The sequence below is a fragment of the Filicampus tigris genome, chromosome 17 (assembly GCF_054856515.1).
Source record: "Filicampus tigris isolate MCC_2025a chromosome 17, RoL_Ftig_1.0, whole genome shotgun sequence".
NCBI classification, from domain to species: domain Eukaryota; kingdom Metazoa; phylum Chordata; class Actinopteri; order Syngnathiformes; family Syngnathidae; genus Filicampus; species Filicampus tigris.
In genome coordinates this window covers 3846673-3863877 of record NC_141233.1, presented here as the reverse complement: position 1 = coordinate 3863877, position 17205 = coordinate 3846673, and the positions used below count along the sequence as shown (strand labels likewise).

General features: G+C 40.7%; 1 protein-coding gene across 2 annotated transcripts in view; it reads right to left on the bottom strand.

Moving 5' to 3' along the window:
* dscama (Down syndrome cell adhesion molecule a) overlaps positions 1–17205 on the bottom strand; it is a 99629-nt gene that overhangs the window by 8620 nt on the left and 73804 nt on the right. For both annotated transcript variants that reach the window (XM_086057404.1, XM_086057405.1), the window contains exons 12-26: positions 10886–11082; positions 10380–10476; positions 9888–10016; positions 8674–8841; positions 7991–8061; positions 7337–7580; positions 5905–6051; positions 3738–3893; positions 3484–3617; positions 3086–3239; positions 2033–2150; positions 1763–1926; positions 824–922; positions 540–728; positions 82–372 (exon numbers count right to left, since the gene is read on the bottom strand). In XM_086057404.1, the coding sequence (XP_085913530.1) occupies positions 82–372; positions 540–728; positions 824–922; positions 1763–1926; positions 2033–2150; positions 3086–3239; positions 3484–3617; positions 3738–3893; positions 5905–6051; positions 7337–7580; positions 7991–8061; positions 8674–8841; positions 9888–10016; positions 10380–10476; positions 10886–11082 (2358 nt within the window). The remainder of the gene's footprint in view (positions 1–81; positions 373–539; positions 729–823; positions 923–1762; positions 1927–2032; positions 2151–3085; positions 3240–3483; positions 3618–3737; positions 3894–5904; positions 6052–7336; positions 7581–7990; positions 8062–8673; positions 8842–9887; positions 10017–10379; positions 10477–10885; positions 11083–17205) is intronic.

The following is a 17205-nucleotide window of genomic DNA, read 5'->3' as shown; positions in this document are numbered from 1 at the left end:
CAAGAAGCCTTTGCAAACGCGGCTTTGGGACTTGCAAGAGTCAACAGTCCCATTTAAGAATTCCTGCTGAGTTGAACTTACTGCCATCATAGCTGAGCGTTGCAAACTTGACCCTCTTCTCAGCGTAGCCAGCGCTGTTGTAGATTTTCATCTGCAGCTCGTACCAGGTTGCCTCCTGCAGGTCGTAGAGGATGTAACTCTTGGTGAGGGAGGTGCGCTGGGCAGTGGTCCATGAAGGAGAGTCCATGGGCCGATACTCCAGCGTGAAGGAAGTGATCGGGCATCCACCATTGTTCCAGCCGTTCAGGTTGAGCTTCACTCGAGTGGCGTTAATACTGGTAAAGAGCTCCTGTTCTTTGGAGTACTGAGGTTCTGAAGGGATGAGAGGATGAGAAGATGGTAAGGATGAGCCCCAGCTACCAGCTGAGCCAAGCCATTCGGGAAACACTGAGTAGAATGTTAGACCATCCGTTTTCTTGACAAATTGTGTGATTCATAATTTGTGATTTTTGCAAACACCGAATGAACGTGTCCCTCACCTTTCCCATGAGTCTTTGCTTCAATGATCTCACTTATGCGTCCAGGCCCAACAGCATTCTGGGCCGTTAGGGTGAACTTGTACCAGGTGCCACACTTGAGGTTCTCCAACCGATAGGAGCGCTCACTTGGGCTGATGGCGTAGTTGCCCCACTGTTCACTGTTGTCCTCTGAATATTGCAAAATGTAGCCTAGGGATAAAATACGGTTATTGAATGCCAGATCACTTTAGGAATGGTAATTTGAGAGATGATGACGATGGTGTAAAATTCCACAGATATGCAACCTCTTATGGAGCTGCCGCCATTGTCTCCAGGTATCCAGGACAGCGTGATGGAAGTTGTGGTTGTCTTAGTCACTGTAAGTCGAGGTTGGTCGGGTGGAACTAAAGAAAATAGACACAATCCTTTTACAAACAAAATAGGGTGGGATACTAACCCATTGTAGAAAAAAAATGAAGATCGGTGCTTCATGAACATAGAAATAACTGCTGATTTGCTCACGTTACATTCCCCCATTGAAATGAATGCAACCAATAATCCATTCCTGACCCTTAAAAAAACACCCCAAAATGTCTAATGTTAAATTTCAATTGGGAGTGGCACTATAAAAAACTTGAAAGCATCACTGTGTATTGAAATATTCACCACCACCTATCACCATCGCTTTCATGTTTTGGGACCATTCATTTAGTATTTTTTTTTCTATTACCGTGTTCGCCCGCCATTTGCAGGGATAGGGCTGGAGGTCTGCTGAAAATACCGAAATTCCGCCAGTAATTGATAGCCACCTAATAATGTTCGTAATTGCCTATAGAGGCCAAAAATGGCAATAATAAAGCACTACTTTTGTCAAAATGAAACTCCTTAACTCACTTCAACATCGTTTCTTTCCACCTATATGTCAACATATGGCTGCAATGCACTTTTTCAATTTTAAATGTAACCTTTATTCAACCGGGAATAGTCCCATTTCGATTCAGAATCATTCAGAAGTCCTACTTTTGTCCAAATTAAGCTCCTCTGTTGACTTCACCATAGTTATTTGGCACCGCAATGCCACGAGATGGTGCCGAAGTACTACTTGAATTGCTTTGGTCAGAGCACAATAACAGCGAATATGTGGAGGAGGATATAGGATTGGTGTACAAATAAAACAGCGTCAAGGTGACTTAGTAAATGTCAAGCCACAAGTATGCGGCGATTGACTGTACTCCATTTCCTACCTTGAACCTGCAGGTTGAGGACGATCTTATCAGAGCCGAAGCTATTACTGGCAACACAAGTATAGTTTCCAGAGTCCTCTGCTTTCACCGTCCGAATAACAAGGCTACCGTTACCATGGACACTGCGCCGGCTGTCAATCACAACAGGTGCAGGGGTTCCATTGCTGCAACACAGATGTGTGACGTGAATCAGCTTTATGTTTTGTGTGTTAAGTGAGCAGTTAGAACAGAGACATTAATTTGCGGTCACATTGTCTTCTGGATACTTACATTTCCTTCAACCACTTGATTGTTGGAGAAGGATCCCCTACTGGCTTACAAGGCAACACAATGTCTTTCATCCAAGGTGTCGTGACTGTCCTGTTGAAGGTCAAGATGCGTGCCGGAGCTATTAAAAAAAGAAGAAAAAAAAATCGATATATTTCAAACCCCAAGCAGCAATGAATGGGCCCTAACTAACTCTTTTTCATAGCAAATAGGAATGGGTTGTTGACAGTTTTTTTTATATGTCTTGTTAAGTTCGATACATTTACTCAATTTCAGTGGAACTGGTGTTGGGGCTTTCTTTAGACTTTCCAGAGGAAGCAATTGACTCATTCACTGCCAATGATGAATTTACTTCCAGCCATTCAGTCCCAGGAATTTATTTATATATTTTTTTCCAATTAATTCAAACATTAGGGTAAAAGAGGGTCTGAAAATGTCTGGCAGTGAATGAGTAAAGTGAATTTTTTTGGGATCCCAAAAAGACAAACATTTTCACCAGAATATGCAAATTTAGGACTAGCCAGGAGCATTCAAATGAGGGTTGATCCGGTTTTCTTTGCATTCGTCTTCTTTCAGACCCTTACATTCTCTGAGTCACAGATGGCTGCACATCTTTATCCTCTAATGCAGAGATCATCCACAAAATACACTGAGAAGTGATGTGTAAGCCCTGATAAGAATCATAGGTCCTGATACCTGGCGGTTTATCTGCACGTGTCCATGCTCACACTAAGAAAGTCATGACTTGCGCAGACAGGGCCACAAGAAAGGTCGTGAGCATTTTACCGATGCCACGTGGTGATAGTGTGAACTCACATGAACGATGTATCTTTTGTTACAAAACATCTTTGGTGACACACTTAATTTATTTTTTTTCAATTTGATTTAATTGTTGAAAAACAAAACACTGTTTCTGATACTGTTGTCTCAAACGAATGCACCCCTGATGTCCTCCAATGCCCCCCACAAGAAGAGTCACACTGCAGACTTTCAAAACTGCGGGAGCAGGCAGTTGCCATTCGTGAATCTTTTTCAACATTCCATAGTTTCACTTACCTTCAGCCATCGGTTTAACAGTGATGATTTTGCTGGCATTTCCGCGGCCGGCAGCGGTGACAGCCACCACCCATATGCTGTATTGCCGGTTTCTGCTCAGGTTGGGGATCCGGTAGAAGAACACATCTGGGGCCGCCTCAAACTCACTGCTGACCTGTGTGTGGGAAGAAATTCTATTCAGATCTTTCTGTTACAACTAAAAATGGATAAACCAGTCACTTTCGCACTTAACTGAAAGATTCTGAAAAAAGTGATTTGAAGTAATGTGGATTTAGCTAGCATACGGGTGTTTACAGCACAGTGTATGTACAGTTATAGTAAAATAATCAGATACTTTTTCCATTTCATATATATTGACATTCTAATTATGTTACTGTCTAGTACTGTTAATGTATTACCGTGGGGTGTGGATTGGAGCAGAAAACGGTGTATTTCCTGATAATGCCGTTCACTTTGAGAGGAGGAAGCCATGACACAAACACAACTGAGTTGGAAGCAGCTGCTGCCTTCACACCGCCAGGAGGACCAGGAACTGAAATACAAAGAAAATTATACTAGAGTAGTATTTACGGAATTTAAACAAGAAGGTATCAACATTTCAATTGGTTAGAATGTGATTCCCATCCTTTTGAGCACGGAAATGACTGCCTACCGTCCTCCTTGGTGCGGATGTAAATCTGTTCACTGCGAACACCATCGCCTGCTCGGGTGAAGGCTAACACCTGGATGCTGTAGTTAGTGTACTTCTCTAGCCCGTCCAACTCCAGCGATGGCTTGGAAGTGGTTACATTCCTGATCTCTCCAAGCTCTGAGGAAAAAGTATGAATACAATTCAGTAAAGTCAACTTCTCTCTTCTTGTAATAAACTTCCTGTAGCTGGACTTATTGTTGCCATTGTTGTCAACATTGCATTAGATTATGTAGCAGATGACAAGTAGTGGATGGAAATATTGTCAGGCACAAGGTTGTCAAAGCCTGGCCTTTAAATGGTTGAACTGAATGTCAAATTTAATCAGAAAGTTTAAGAAACCCCATAATCAGGGTCTGCATGTGTGGCTCTTGACTCGCAGCCTCCTAAACATGACCCCCAATATTCAAATCATTTATATCATATGGCTACACTTCTCCGTCAAGAGCCCCGTTTCCATCCTGCTTTTAATTTGGCCCCGCAGAATGTATACGATAACATACTTTGCGGTATGTCTCTGGCTTCTCGTGACCAATTAAAAGACAAGAATAAGGGGAACTCTAAATCTGATGTGATCACATAAAATATAGGTTAAACCCACAAGGATGAACCATCTTCTTATGCTATTTGCTATATGCTGTGGTTAATTCACAGCAGGTTATAGTTTGTTTCAATCTGCATAAATCATGTAAATGGCAAAAAATATATAAAACAAACAATAACAACAACAACAACAACAACAACAACAACAACAACAAAAATCCCAAACAATATAAGCCAAAGTATAGTAAAGATCATAATTACTCATACCCTTGCAACATTTCTTAAAATGATCTTTTATTTGGGACTGGCTGGAAGTGATACACAGAAAGTAAAAATTATTATAATGGTAAATATTCACCGTTTAAAAAAAAAAAAAAATTTAGAACTTTATTTAAATGCCTGACAATTTTCAGTCAGCTAAGCATAGCATATAGAATGCTAATTGACTCTATATTTATTTTTTGTTGGTTTATATTTATACCAAATTGATAAAGGGTTCAAAGTAAAAAACCAAACAAACAAACAATAAAATTAACGATGGATCAGTACTTTCATTTACTGTATAAAGCACAATATTTGGCAAGGGTATTACGGTGTTTTATATCGCCCCCTGTTGGTTGTTCAAAATATTTTGTTCCCCCAGTACATAATACTCTATAGACCAGGGGTCACCAAGTCCGGTCCTCAAGGGCACCCATCTTGCATGTTTTCCATCTCTCCCTGCTGCAACACACCTGTTTCAAATTATCTGTATCGTTATCAGGCTTCTGAAATGCTTGCTGATTAGCTGATCATTTCAATCAGGTGTGTTGCAGCGGGGAGAGATGGAAAACATGCAGGATAGGTGCCCTTGAGGACCGGACTTAGTGACCCCTGCTATAGACTATGAAATAAACGGCATAGTCTGGATATTAAATTGGAAAACAAACTTATAAAATCTTACTTGGGATATTATACTATCCGTGTGGGTAAAATACATTGTTGTTATTCCCCACATACTGAGACTGCCTGCTGTTACCATGCAAACTCCTCAAGGCTGTCAAGTCCTTAAGCATTCATGTTTAATATGCAGGCCAACATGATGTGACAGGGCAGGGGTCGAAGGTAATTGTGCTGTCACAACCAACTCCCACTCACGCAAACCCAGCTTGCGACAACGGCGTAGCTGTAGCATGTTCTCTGACGTCCCATCGCCATGAACAATTTGGGTCAAAAGAAAATGATTCCTTGTAGGCTGCCCACAATGCACCTGGGTGACTCCAAGCTACAACTTACTCACCAGCATCAGTAACAAACCTCATTACTCAGCATAACACCGTTTTTCTTAGCTCATAGCAAATTTGAGAATATGCAGAAATTACTTGATAAGAAGCAACTGAGTCATACTGAAAGCAAGCCAAGTCAAGGGTGTACGCAAATTGCTGCAAGCGAGAGGATATTCAGGAATCAGAGTATGTGACTCGATTCTAGTCTAGAAAAATATCTAACGGGAAATAAACCAAGACCATGGTGAACTTATCTTGTCAAAAACATTTGATAACAAATGCAAAGTGCAAATGAGTACCGGTCCGTCGTGCATATAGTGTACCTCCATCGGGCAAGTTGGCCCAGTATATAACCCTGAAGCCCAGCAGGTTGCCATTCAGAGCATCTTTAGGGGGGGTCAGCCAGGATAGGGAGATGACCTCTGGAAACGTAGCTGTGGCTTGGACGTGCTCTGGAGGACGACTTGGAACTGGGGAGGGAGAAGAACAGAGATGACAACGTATGCAAACAGCAGCTGCTATAAAAGAGTGAGGAGACAGAGCGGTACTCTCTAATCTCCACTAGGTTGTAATGTAACCTCACAATCAACTCTCTGAAGCGTACCAATTTTGCCCGCCTCTTTGATATTGACCACGGTAGAACAGGCTCAAAAGATATTCTGTATGTGTTTTCCGGCTGAAGACTTTTTTAGGCATCAGGAAGTCTGCTATCTTGGTCAAGGGTATTTTGACAGAAAATGGCCCTGAACAGGCATACTTTAGATTGAAAGACATTATTTATATTATAATTATTATGACTTTTTTTGTATTATCTTACAAAGGAGAAGTTTTTATCCTTAGTGTATATTATTATACATAGTGGGCTAAAAGTTGACTTGGACAGGTATGCATTTTAAAACATTTTATTACATGAATACCTGTAGGTATTTGTTAATTCATTGTTATTTTTTAATTAACATAATCGAATCTGTTAAGTGCTCAGAATGTCCCCCATGAACATTTGCAACGTTCCTTAAAGTGGAAGTCAACCCAAACAAATTTTTTTCAAAAATATATTCTATGCAAGGCCACTAGTTGAAATAAGGCATTCTGATAAACATTTGTGGAATAAGAGTTAATACACCCGTTTTTAGCCATCTCTGGGGGCAGCCATTTTGTCACTTTTTGACTGAAAATGACATCACAACTGCTCAGGGCTCAGGTAAGGACCAATCACGGCTGACCTGTTTTCTGAAGCTGAGCCGTGATTGGTCCTTACCTGAGTCCTGAGCAACTGTGATGTCATTTTCAGTAGACATAAGTGGCAAAATGGCCACCCCGTGAGATGGCTAAAAAGTGGTGAATTTTGCTGCTTAAATCATATTCCACAAACGCACTATTAATCAGAATGCCGTGTTTCAACTAGTAGGCCTGCTGGCAACATATTCTTGAGAAAAATGCATTTGGGTTGATTTCGGCTTTAAACCTCTCCGGAACATGACACATAGTTCGACCAGTAATTTTAGCCCAAGCTGTACAATAGGCTACACTCTCTTTTAGGCAAGTAAGGGCCCCCTGCCATCCATTCTGTTTTATTCTTCGAAGAGTTGTAAAAATAAAAGTGACTAGACAGAATGTTTTTGTTTGGAGTCAATCTGCCGAAATCACTGGTTAGACATGAACAGCAATTGTGCGACATGTTGTCCTGCCATTTGGTGTCAAAATGTGGCCTATTAAAAGGAATTCAACGGTGAAGCTTTTTGCCTGCTTTCTTACCATCCTCCAGTGTAGTGGCAGCCACCTCAGTGGAAGATGGCCCAGTGCCTGCGCTATTACTGGCTTGCACCACAACGCCGTACTGGGTGAACTTCTTGAGATTGTCCAGAACCAAGCTTTCTGCGTTGTCGCCGGTTGTCTCGACGCTGATTACGCTGAACTGGTAGTTTCCACCTGAGCTGTACTCTCTGTAGCCCACTTGGTAGCCTTTGATCGCCCCATTCTGGAGGTGTTTCTTAGGTGCCTAAAAAAGAAGCGAGAGGGGTTATTGGCTGACAACATTGGGTTTTTTTTTCTCTTTGTTCACTTTCACAGTTTAGTGACCGAGCTGCATGGATGTATTTGTGCTCAAGTGACAATACCGCACTGGAAAATTTAGCTAAATGCCAGGGATGAAAAAAAAAAAAAAATCCCGCAAACAAACAAACATTTACAATTCTATTTTGCCTAATTGAAAAATTCAAAACAGACGAAGTTGAAACATCATCAACAAACAAGAACAACAACCATTGTGTTGTTATTACCATCACTTGGATGACTGTGATGGTACACAGACAAAACGTTTTGATCAGTCGAGTAACATCCTGTGCAATAAGTGCAATTTCAAACAATTCAACTTAAAAAAACAACATAGTAAACACAATAGTAACTTACCCTCCATGAAACTTTGATGCTCTGAGAAGATAGGGCTTCCAGCTGTACATCCTGAGGTGGTCCGTCAGGGGCTGGAGACAGATTTACAACACTTTCAATTCATCAGCAAGCTGTGCGCAAAGACAAATATATCTAAGTGTGTCTGGACCTGGTGGTTCGCACAAATGTGATGGGTGTAGTTTAAAAGGGGTTGCTTGCTTATGAGTGGAAGTGCTCTGCAGGGGGTGGTAGTTGGGTAGATGAATTGATAGGGGGCTAATTCGCAGAGAGGGGTCCAAATGGACTCTATTGACCATTGTGTGACATTTATTACTGAGGCCGCTAATTGAAAAGTTCTGCTTTTAGTGCAGGGTCAGCGCGTGTTCAATAATGCAACAGAGCCAATGGGGCTATGTCACCAGGATGCTAATGAATTGACCTCGTCAGCGATGACTCTCTTTTGCTTCTCGTCTTTAACTTTCCGCAGTGTTTGGGTTTCGACTGTAATTGGTATCATTGGTCTTTAAGTCTAAATAAGATACAATAATCAATAACATACTTGTATTACTTGTGCGAAATCAACATGAACACATGGCGGTTTCTATTTGAGCATAGGTGCTGATTTGTTTCAGGTGGACACACACAGCAATTAATCAAGATGGAAATGTGAGTTTTATATATTTACACGGACGACAATATTTTACCAGCTTCGTCGGTGGTGATGGTGAGCTCATTACTGGCTTCGCTCTTTCCAATTAGGTTCTTGGCAAACATGCGGATGTTGTAGGTGGAAGACGGGTGCAGGTCAATGATTGTGGCCTGGTTGAGCTGAGGTGAGACATCTTTGGTCTTCTGAGCTGTGTCCCAGGAGGCTGTTAAAGTGGAGAAGTTCATAGTGGGCCGTTCAAGTCAAGCCAGGAGTTAGAAGAGAAAGTCAACCCAAAACATTTCTTTACAACGGCATGTTCGATGCAGTCCCACTAGACTAAACTTGGCATTCTGATTAATATTATGCTTTAGGAATATGAATTAAGCAGCAAAATCCACCTGTTTTTATCCATCTCAGGGGCGGCCATTTTGTCACTTGCTGTCGACTAAAAATGACATCACAGTGGCTCAGGGCTCAGGTAACAGCCATTCACGGCACAGCTAAGCTGAGCCCTTGAGCAACTGCAATGTCATTTTCAGTCGACAGCAAGTGACAAAATGGCCGCCCCCTGAGAAGCATAAAAGCGGGTGGATTTTGCTTCTTAACTCATATTCGTCAAACGCAGTTGTAATCAGAATGCTGTGCTTAGACCAGTGAGGGCGCATACAACATATGTTGGAGTTGATTTCCCCTTGAAGTAAAATGAGACAATCAGGATAGTTTGAATTAGTGCTAACATAAAGTGAGAGCAAAAATAACATTGGTTAACAGCAAATTTTAATCAGGGATGGTTTTGTGTGTCCCTAAATGAACTTTTGGCACTGATTTAATAAATATCATTACTTTATATCCTAAGGTTTTTTTTAGATAGCTTCATTGTTTTGTTTTGAAGTTTGACCTACAGAAGCTTACTCAATACAGATTCATTGTAATTTATAGCTATGATCATGTTTCAGAAAAAAATCCACCTCTTGCTGAACCTAATCTTTAATTCATAAATATTACTAAATATATTGCTCTATTCTTCTTATTATTATTATCATTATCATTACAAAAACCTTATGTGAAAAAAAGAGGGTAGATTTGGAATCAGTGAAAAAAATGAATCCAGAAAATTTTACTTACAACTCTGATTATTTACCGGTATTTTTTTTTTTTTAATGTGTTGAACAGTGTAATTAATTACCAAACACACATTGAGAGATTTGCACGGGCTTAGTGTGGTACATATATTGTGGATCATATTTCATATGAGACATTTTCCCCTACCTGATTTGTTTTTGCTCTCAATATCAAAGCCTGTGATGGGGCTGTTGCCATCAAATCCCATAGTCCAACGTAGGGCGATAGTTCTGTCCTTCACTTCTCTGATCTCCACCTCTGGGGGATCAGGAGGCTCTGAAAAGAGCAAAATTGACAAGTCATGTTTTCACTATTACTGCAGTCATGTCAGCATTACTGCAGCTCATGTCAGCATATCATACGTCATAAGAGAGCTCAGATCAACAAATGCTAAAAGATGTCTGCACATATTGCTTTTTTGGGGTCCTGTTTTGTGACACAAATTCAGAAAAATGGACCAGCCCGAACATAGTGTGTTCCAAGAAGAAGAAAAGTTGTGTCAAATTCAAATCAAAACCACTTCAGTATTATGTTAAACAAGTTAATGAGTGTTTTCGTGAACTTAAACATGTCAAGGTGAATGTGTTTGAACTTAGTGGTTCCACTGTATATGTTTCTACCAAAAAGCAGCAGTTATACCTTGCACTGTGAGCTGAATGATCCCTCGGTCTTCACCAAAAGAGTTGATGGCGTGGCAGGAAAAAAAGCCAGAGTCCTCCCTCACTGTTGGCATGATCTGATGACGGCACCACAGTGACTTTGTTTGTCAAAGCAATTTACAACTTTATATAGTCTAGCATTCCTTGAGTCCTCGGTTATGCTTTTGTAACCGCGACACATTTTTTTGTCAACTTGACATATTTGAGGTGCTGTCATGCCCATTTTTTTTTTTTTTACACATTGTGGTTCCTAATTATGTGACCCATCAAATATAGCTCATCAATACTAAATAGAAAGACACATTTGAACAGGTGATCCTTTAATTTGTCATCTATAGAATATCTGCTTTTCATACAGTGGTGGTGGGAAATTATGAGCATTCATTTTGCCACCAATTGTTCATCAACTCATCATGACACACAAAAAAGGCCTTGACTATTATTGTGAAGTTTGATTAATATTTAACTTGAAAGGTACACTCCTACCTGCAGGGTGGAGATGACTTCATCTCCGACCTCCTTGACTGTAACCACATAGCGACTGGTCTCGGGGTTGATGATACGTTCTTCCTTGTCCCAGCGTACCATGATGGGCTTCTCACCATGAGCCGTGCAGCTCATTTTCTTCTCTTCACCTTGCGTGGCCAGTGTGGTGTTGGGGTACGATGTGATCATGGCAGGAACTGTTCATAATAGATTAAGAGGAGGAAAATTATAACGAATTTTTGATGCAACATTGCCGTCACATGATCAACCCGGTGCCGATATGCTTCACTATGAAATCGACTCCTACTTAAATACAACATGATGCTGTGCTTAAGGGTGTGACCACTTTATTATGATATACTGTACGGAATATCATGTCGTTTTTAATGTATGTTTTTTATTCTGTATTTTTTTTTTTTTTTACACTTACAGTTCACTTTTTTTGTTATACAGCAATACACTTAAAAACATACGGAGCAATGGTAACCGCCTCACAATAGATTTTATGCAGTTTTAATGTAATACAGCTGAATGAGTAGCTTTCCTTTTAGTAAGAATTAAACGCAACAAGAGGTGTTGGCATTCATCTTGTATATGAGGGGCCTAAAAGGTACAATGAACCCTCCGAAGACATCACACCAAATACACGCTGGCGATATCTCCCAACAAAACATAGCAGCTCTCTGGCCCCCAGATACTTACCGCACACATGCACACGCACACACAAACACATACACGTGTAAAGCGTGACTCCGGTGATGTGATGAGAAGTGTCAGGCAAGAGGTTGCAAACATTTAAGCCTCATCTCTTATTTACTCTGCAGCCATTTGGGGCTCGTCTACAGAAAAGAACGCTGATTTATTTTGCATGACGAATATAAATTTTTTGTGAGGCACGTTCAGAAAAAAACGAGGGAAAAATATAACAGCTAAGATTCTATGTAAACGTTATCATTTTAGGGCACAGCTAGTTGCATTTTGCCATGTAAGTGGCTAAGCGGAAGCACTTGGCGATGTTGTTGACACTCCTGGCAGTCTGGAACACTCCACGAGGTGACAAACAGCAATGATGGAAGAAGCTCAGCTGTGTAGCGGAAATAACATGCCTGAACCGTGAATATCAAATGGTTTCTGCATTCAGGATGTAGCGGAGAAATCCATGAAATCTGCATGACTTTTTATTTTCTTTTTAAATAGTAGTCCTACAGATGCTGCATACTAGATACCTGAGGTCACTAACCTTTTTGAAACTGAGTGCTACCACTAATTAATGTGAAGCGCTACCAGTTTGATAAACGCTTCTGAAATAACAAATTTGCTCAAATAACCTTTAATGAATTTATTATTAATATTGAATGATATGAAGGCACTGATCATGTTAATAATTTCTTACAGTAATCATCAACAATGATTGAACAAAAGTATGAAAAAATAAATATCAGTATGAAATACAGCATTTTATTTATATAAATCCCAAAAACGTTTGCATTTTCAAATGATCACTTCTACAACATTTCTTGGAAATCTTAATGTCCCATCTCTGGTGATACCATTTTTAGAACAGGCCCGTGGACTACTCATATCATCCTTGGGGACCCCTGCTATTCTCACATAATGCATTGATACATTAATGACACAATTGTCAATTTGCCGTTTAGCTACAATATTAAAAAAAAATAATCATGTAAATATAATGCCATAATATAATATAATGCCATAAAGACCTTCTGAGAGAAACAATAGCTACAATGTGGCCTGTGATAAATAAGACAAATAAGTACCCTGATAGATGCATACCGGTACATGTACAAGCTTTGTATATGTGCTTGTATGATTATGTTGAGCTCAAACACACACACACAGAAATGACTCCCCCCTCATCATTTCTCCAGTGCTGTTGCATGTGTAGTTGTTATCTCTAGGAGGGAAAAAAAATACAACAACTACTACATAAATAAATATAATGATTACAGCAGCTGCAACTATATTAGTACTGTACACTCAGACAAGGAAAAAATAACACAATGTCACAGTGGTGTACTGTTTACATATAATTGTTGCTTTTTATATGTTGGTGACAAGCACCATGTTTCTTCCACCCAGAAGGCAGTGATGACACATTCAGGGGATTGTAGCACATAGGCTAGTTGCTGATAGGCTACTCCCATGAGACAAAAGCGCCCCCCCACCTCCCTTCTATTCCTTTCCCTCCCTCCTCCCAGGCTTTCTTTCACCTGGCCAGGTTACCATGCCAACCAGCATCGGACGGTCTCTCTCGTCTCCTCCTCGCGCTCATGCTCCTGCCTCTTCTCTTAGAAAAAGGACCATTTTGAGTAGCCAATAGAACATGGACCTGACATTGATTTTCCCAGCATAATGATGATTACACAATCATGCCCTGAATGGTGCAATGCAGGACTAATCCAAAATGTGTGATGTGATGAATTGTGATGAAATGTTATGTATACCTGAATATACTCAATTACATGATATAATTAATATAACATCCGTGTGCAAGTAGCTTCTTGTGTATGGTATATATGTACAGTAGCCTACGTATTGTTTCATTTCTGATACTGTATTTGAACAGCTTTTTGTCTATTTATACTCTGTTTTAATCATTTATACTGCCCCATAATTATAGTAATATAAAACTGCAATACAAATTACAAAGTAAATGCAGGATTAAATAACTACTACATTTTATTAATATGGATCTATTATTATTGGATTGAACGCGGCCAGCACCGTCACTCATGTGAACAGGTCCAGTACTTTTCACCAAAAGAAGCTGATTTTTCTTTTCACAGAATTGTTTACGTTGCCTGCTATCAAAATCTAATTTGGGCTGGAGTTGTCACAACAAAATGATACATGAAGAGTTGGTAAAAGACTGGCAAAAACAGTATTGTAAAGAATGTCAAAATGATATAATACTGAGAACCAGCTGCCTATTTTTGCAGAGCCTGTAAAACAGTTCCATTAGGAGTGCGTGATGAGTTATTTAATAAATTGGTGCCCTCAATAGTCAACAGTGTTGTTCGAACAAAAACTTTTGATAGTTTCATTTGTTCACGAGTACAATTTTAGGGATTCATTTTTGTAGACAGGCAAATGTGCGTTTGGTGTAAAAATCGATGCATCTTCATTTTCGGGCAGGGGCACGTCTAGTTTACTGCGTTTGGGAATTTGGCAGACTATGCTGCGCTTTATTGGGCATTCCGGTACGCAGAGGGTGTTCTCTTTTACACGCTCCGGCACACCTGCCAATTTAGTGACAGAAAGTAGACTAGACCTTAGACCATCTAAAAGCAGGTCTAAGTTGTGGCGCAGTTGGTGTAACTCAATTTTAGTGAATTTCACTGAGGCGCAGGCAGACAGATTCTGCGCTTCGCTGATATGTGTGGTGGAAGTCATCGTATTTCATTTATAACTGGGTCTCAAGACATCGGTTTAGGGTTCCTAGGAGGAGGACAAAAAGGCTTCAGCTTTATCAGGTTTATCCCAAGTACTATTTTTTTTTTTTTTTAATTTAGTGGCAACTAGCTTTTAGGTTGCTCATCTTCTTATTTACCATCGCTTATTTGCACATCTGCAAGTTGTCGTTTTTGCAATAACTGATAATTGTCTATTCATGGTATATGTCTGAACTGAACACATTTAAGTAATCATTCGTACGAGTATGATGTTCCCTTTTATTTCTTTTTTACATTTTTTTATTTAGTCTGGGTTTAATTTTTTTTAACTTATGACTTATGTTATTTTGTCATTGTGTGCCTTGTACTCCATATGCTCCTGCTGCAACATTTATTTCCCTTTCAGGGACAATGAAGAGTTTCTGGTTGTGATTATGATAATCTTTAGTATATTTATTAAAAGACCCCCTTAGCCACGACACAGCTATGTAAAAGAATACGTGCGCATCTCTCTTGCGCTGAACCTAAAGGGAATGAGTAGAGCAGCTTCCAATAGCCAGAAAGTAAGTCAGCTGCGTTCACTCCCTCAATGCTGCAAACGCCCCTTTCTAACTGCACCGTCTATGAAATTACCAAAAGAAAGAACACTCCTCCCATGCACAATTAGACTGCACTTTACGCTAGACTTGTGCTGGGTACAAAACGGGCCTGAAGTCTGCCCATTTAAAAAAAAGTTGCAACCCTACTATGGCAGTAGGGGGCGCATGTTCACATTTATAGATAAAACATCCTTGGCCCTCACAATCATCAAAGGTGCCCATCCCTGCTCTCTCATTATGTTTTGCTGCCATGACACCGCTACTGTTTGGGTTGCACTTCCCAGAGGATCTTGTTGTGTTTACCTTTCTTCATTTAACCAAGTTGTTTAGATGGTAATCAGCTGTTTCATCTGATGTTTTTTTTTCTGCTTTGTCACAAACACACAACTGCTCCTACTGGCCTTTCTTTTCATTTTGATGTTAAAAATCTATCTTTTATTCAAATTAAGAACAGATTCTTAGTTGCAATTCTGATAATATATTGAGGACAATTTTATTAGCTTGAAAATACTTCAGCTATAATGTTGTCTTCATTAGTGTCCAAACAGTACAGGACTGTGTTACTGGCTGCCTCGCAGGCCAATATTGGCCACAGGGCACTCTGGCTCTACAGGGCCATGAGAGCCAGGCGAGAGATGACGAGTATAGCTCCATGCCCTGCAGCCACTTTGTAAGTGGGTGCTGGGGATGAGCCAGCCAGGATGGGGGGTTTGGGGGAAAAGAGAGCACTCTGGCAATTGCACAGAGATTACTAGTTCACTGGGCGCCTGCAATGTACTGAAATAATTCCCTTAGCTGCACAATTGGCTTGGACATTGAGCAAAAGAACAAATGTATGCCTGTAGACTGGGTGGGTCTGCGCGGGAGCTAAGAGGGGGCTTGCGGTGGATGCAGATGAGTAAAGAAGATGAAAGAGATACAGATCAGGCAGAGGGGGGATTTCCTTGTGCATGTTTGAAGGGCGCTGTTCGGTGACCAAAAGGCCATTTACCACTTCTCCTCATACACACCTCATTATGTTCTCTGCCCTCGTTGCTGTGTCTCGTGACATTATGATGCCTAATTGGCTTGATTGGTCTTAATTGGCAATGATAAACACTGAGTGGCTGTTGACTGACTCTGATAGCATCCGCTGTGGATTGGTAATGAATTGCTTGAATTGCATCTGTTTTGGAGGTAAGGATGCTTGACGGGTAAGCACATAAAAATCACTTGCTTCCACCTGCATCCAGTGATGGATTATTAGTTACATAAGAAGCTGTTTGATACTTGGGAGAGAAAAATAAACACAAGCAGGCGAGCTTAATCCCAGTGCAGTAAGTGCAGTCAGCCTCTACTGCTGTTAGTGCAGTGGTGATGTCCATACAGGATGATGCATGGCGTATTATGATGAGACATTAGCCTAGGAACAAGCACTCATAACAATGAAAGTGCCAAGCTAGGGTATTACAATAGCTGCAATTCATTTACCAGGAGTAGAAAAGTGGAATGTCTTTAAACCACGGCATCAGGCTGCTGGCTCATTGTTCTTTTATAATAGCTTCAGTGTAGCTGCGCACCTTTACATTATGGTTTTGTTGTGCTCAAATGTATGCCTCTCTGTGTCCGCTCGTGAGCTTTGTTTGAGCACCTGTGTCACATGACCGTCACCAAATTGATACATCTCAGTGAATATAATTAAAAATATACAACAGATTCTTCCGGGTTTGTTTACTCAAAAGCGACACTTGGACAGCCAATAATACAAAGCGAAGATCATACTATCTGTCACGTGAGTACTTTAGCATGCGTCAGCTTGTGTGCCTCCCTAATTGGCCTCCTAAGCCTCTTAAGTAGCTGCTCAAATGGTGTCGGCTGTCCTGGATAAACAACATAAAAACAGTGTGTGCAGACCATAACAGTGCCAAGATTGCAGACTGTTACAGGTGCAACCAGCGAGCCCGACTGGCTGAACATTGCATCTATTAAGAAACAAAGACATCTTTATGGGTTAATGAGCCGTCTGTACAGTAAAAGCCTAACAGGGGAGAGGAGATTGAGATTACTATGGAGAGCAATGGACGCAGGTCAGGACAACGCACGTACTGTATCACAACAACAGCCTGCATCTTTGAGAGTAGCACAGATTGCACCTGAGGGATTGCCGACCACACACACACACACACACACACACACACACACACACACACACACCCCAACACGCACACTACAGTAGTGGATATACTGAACACAGTACTGAGGTACTGCATGTTGTTTGTGCACTGCCGGATTTTTGCAATAATGCAACACAGTAAACCGCAGACAC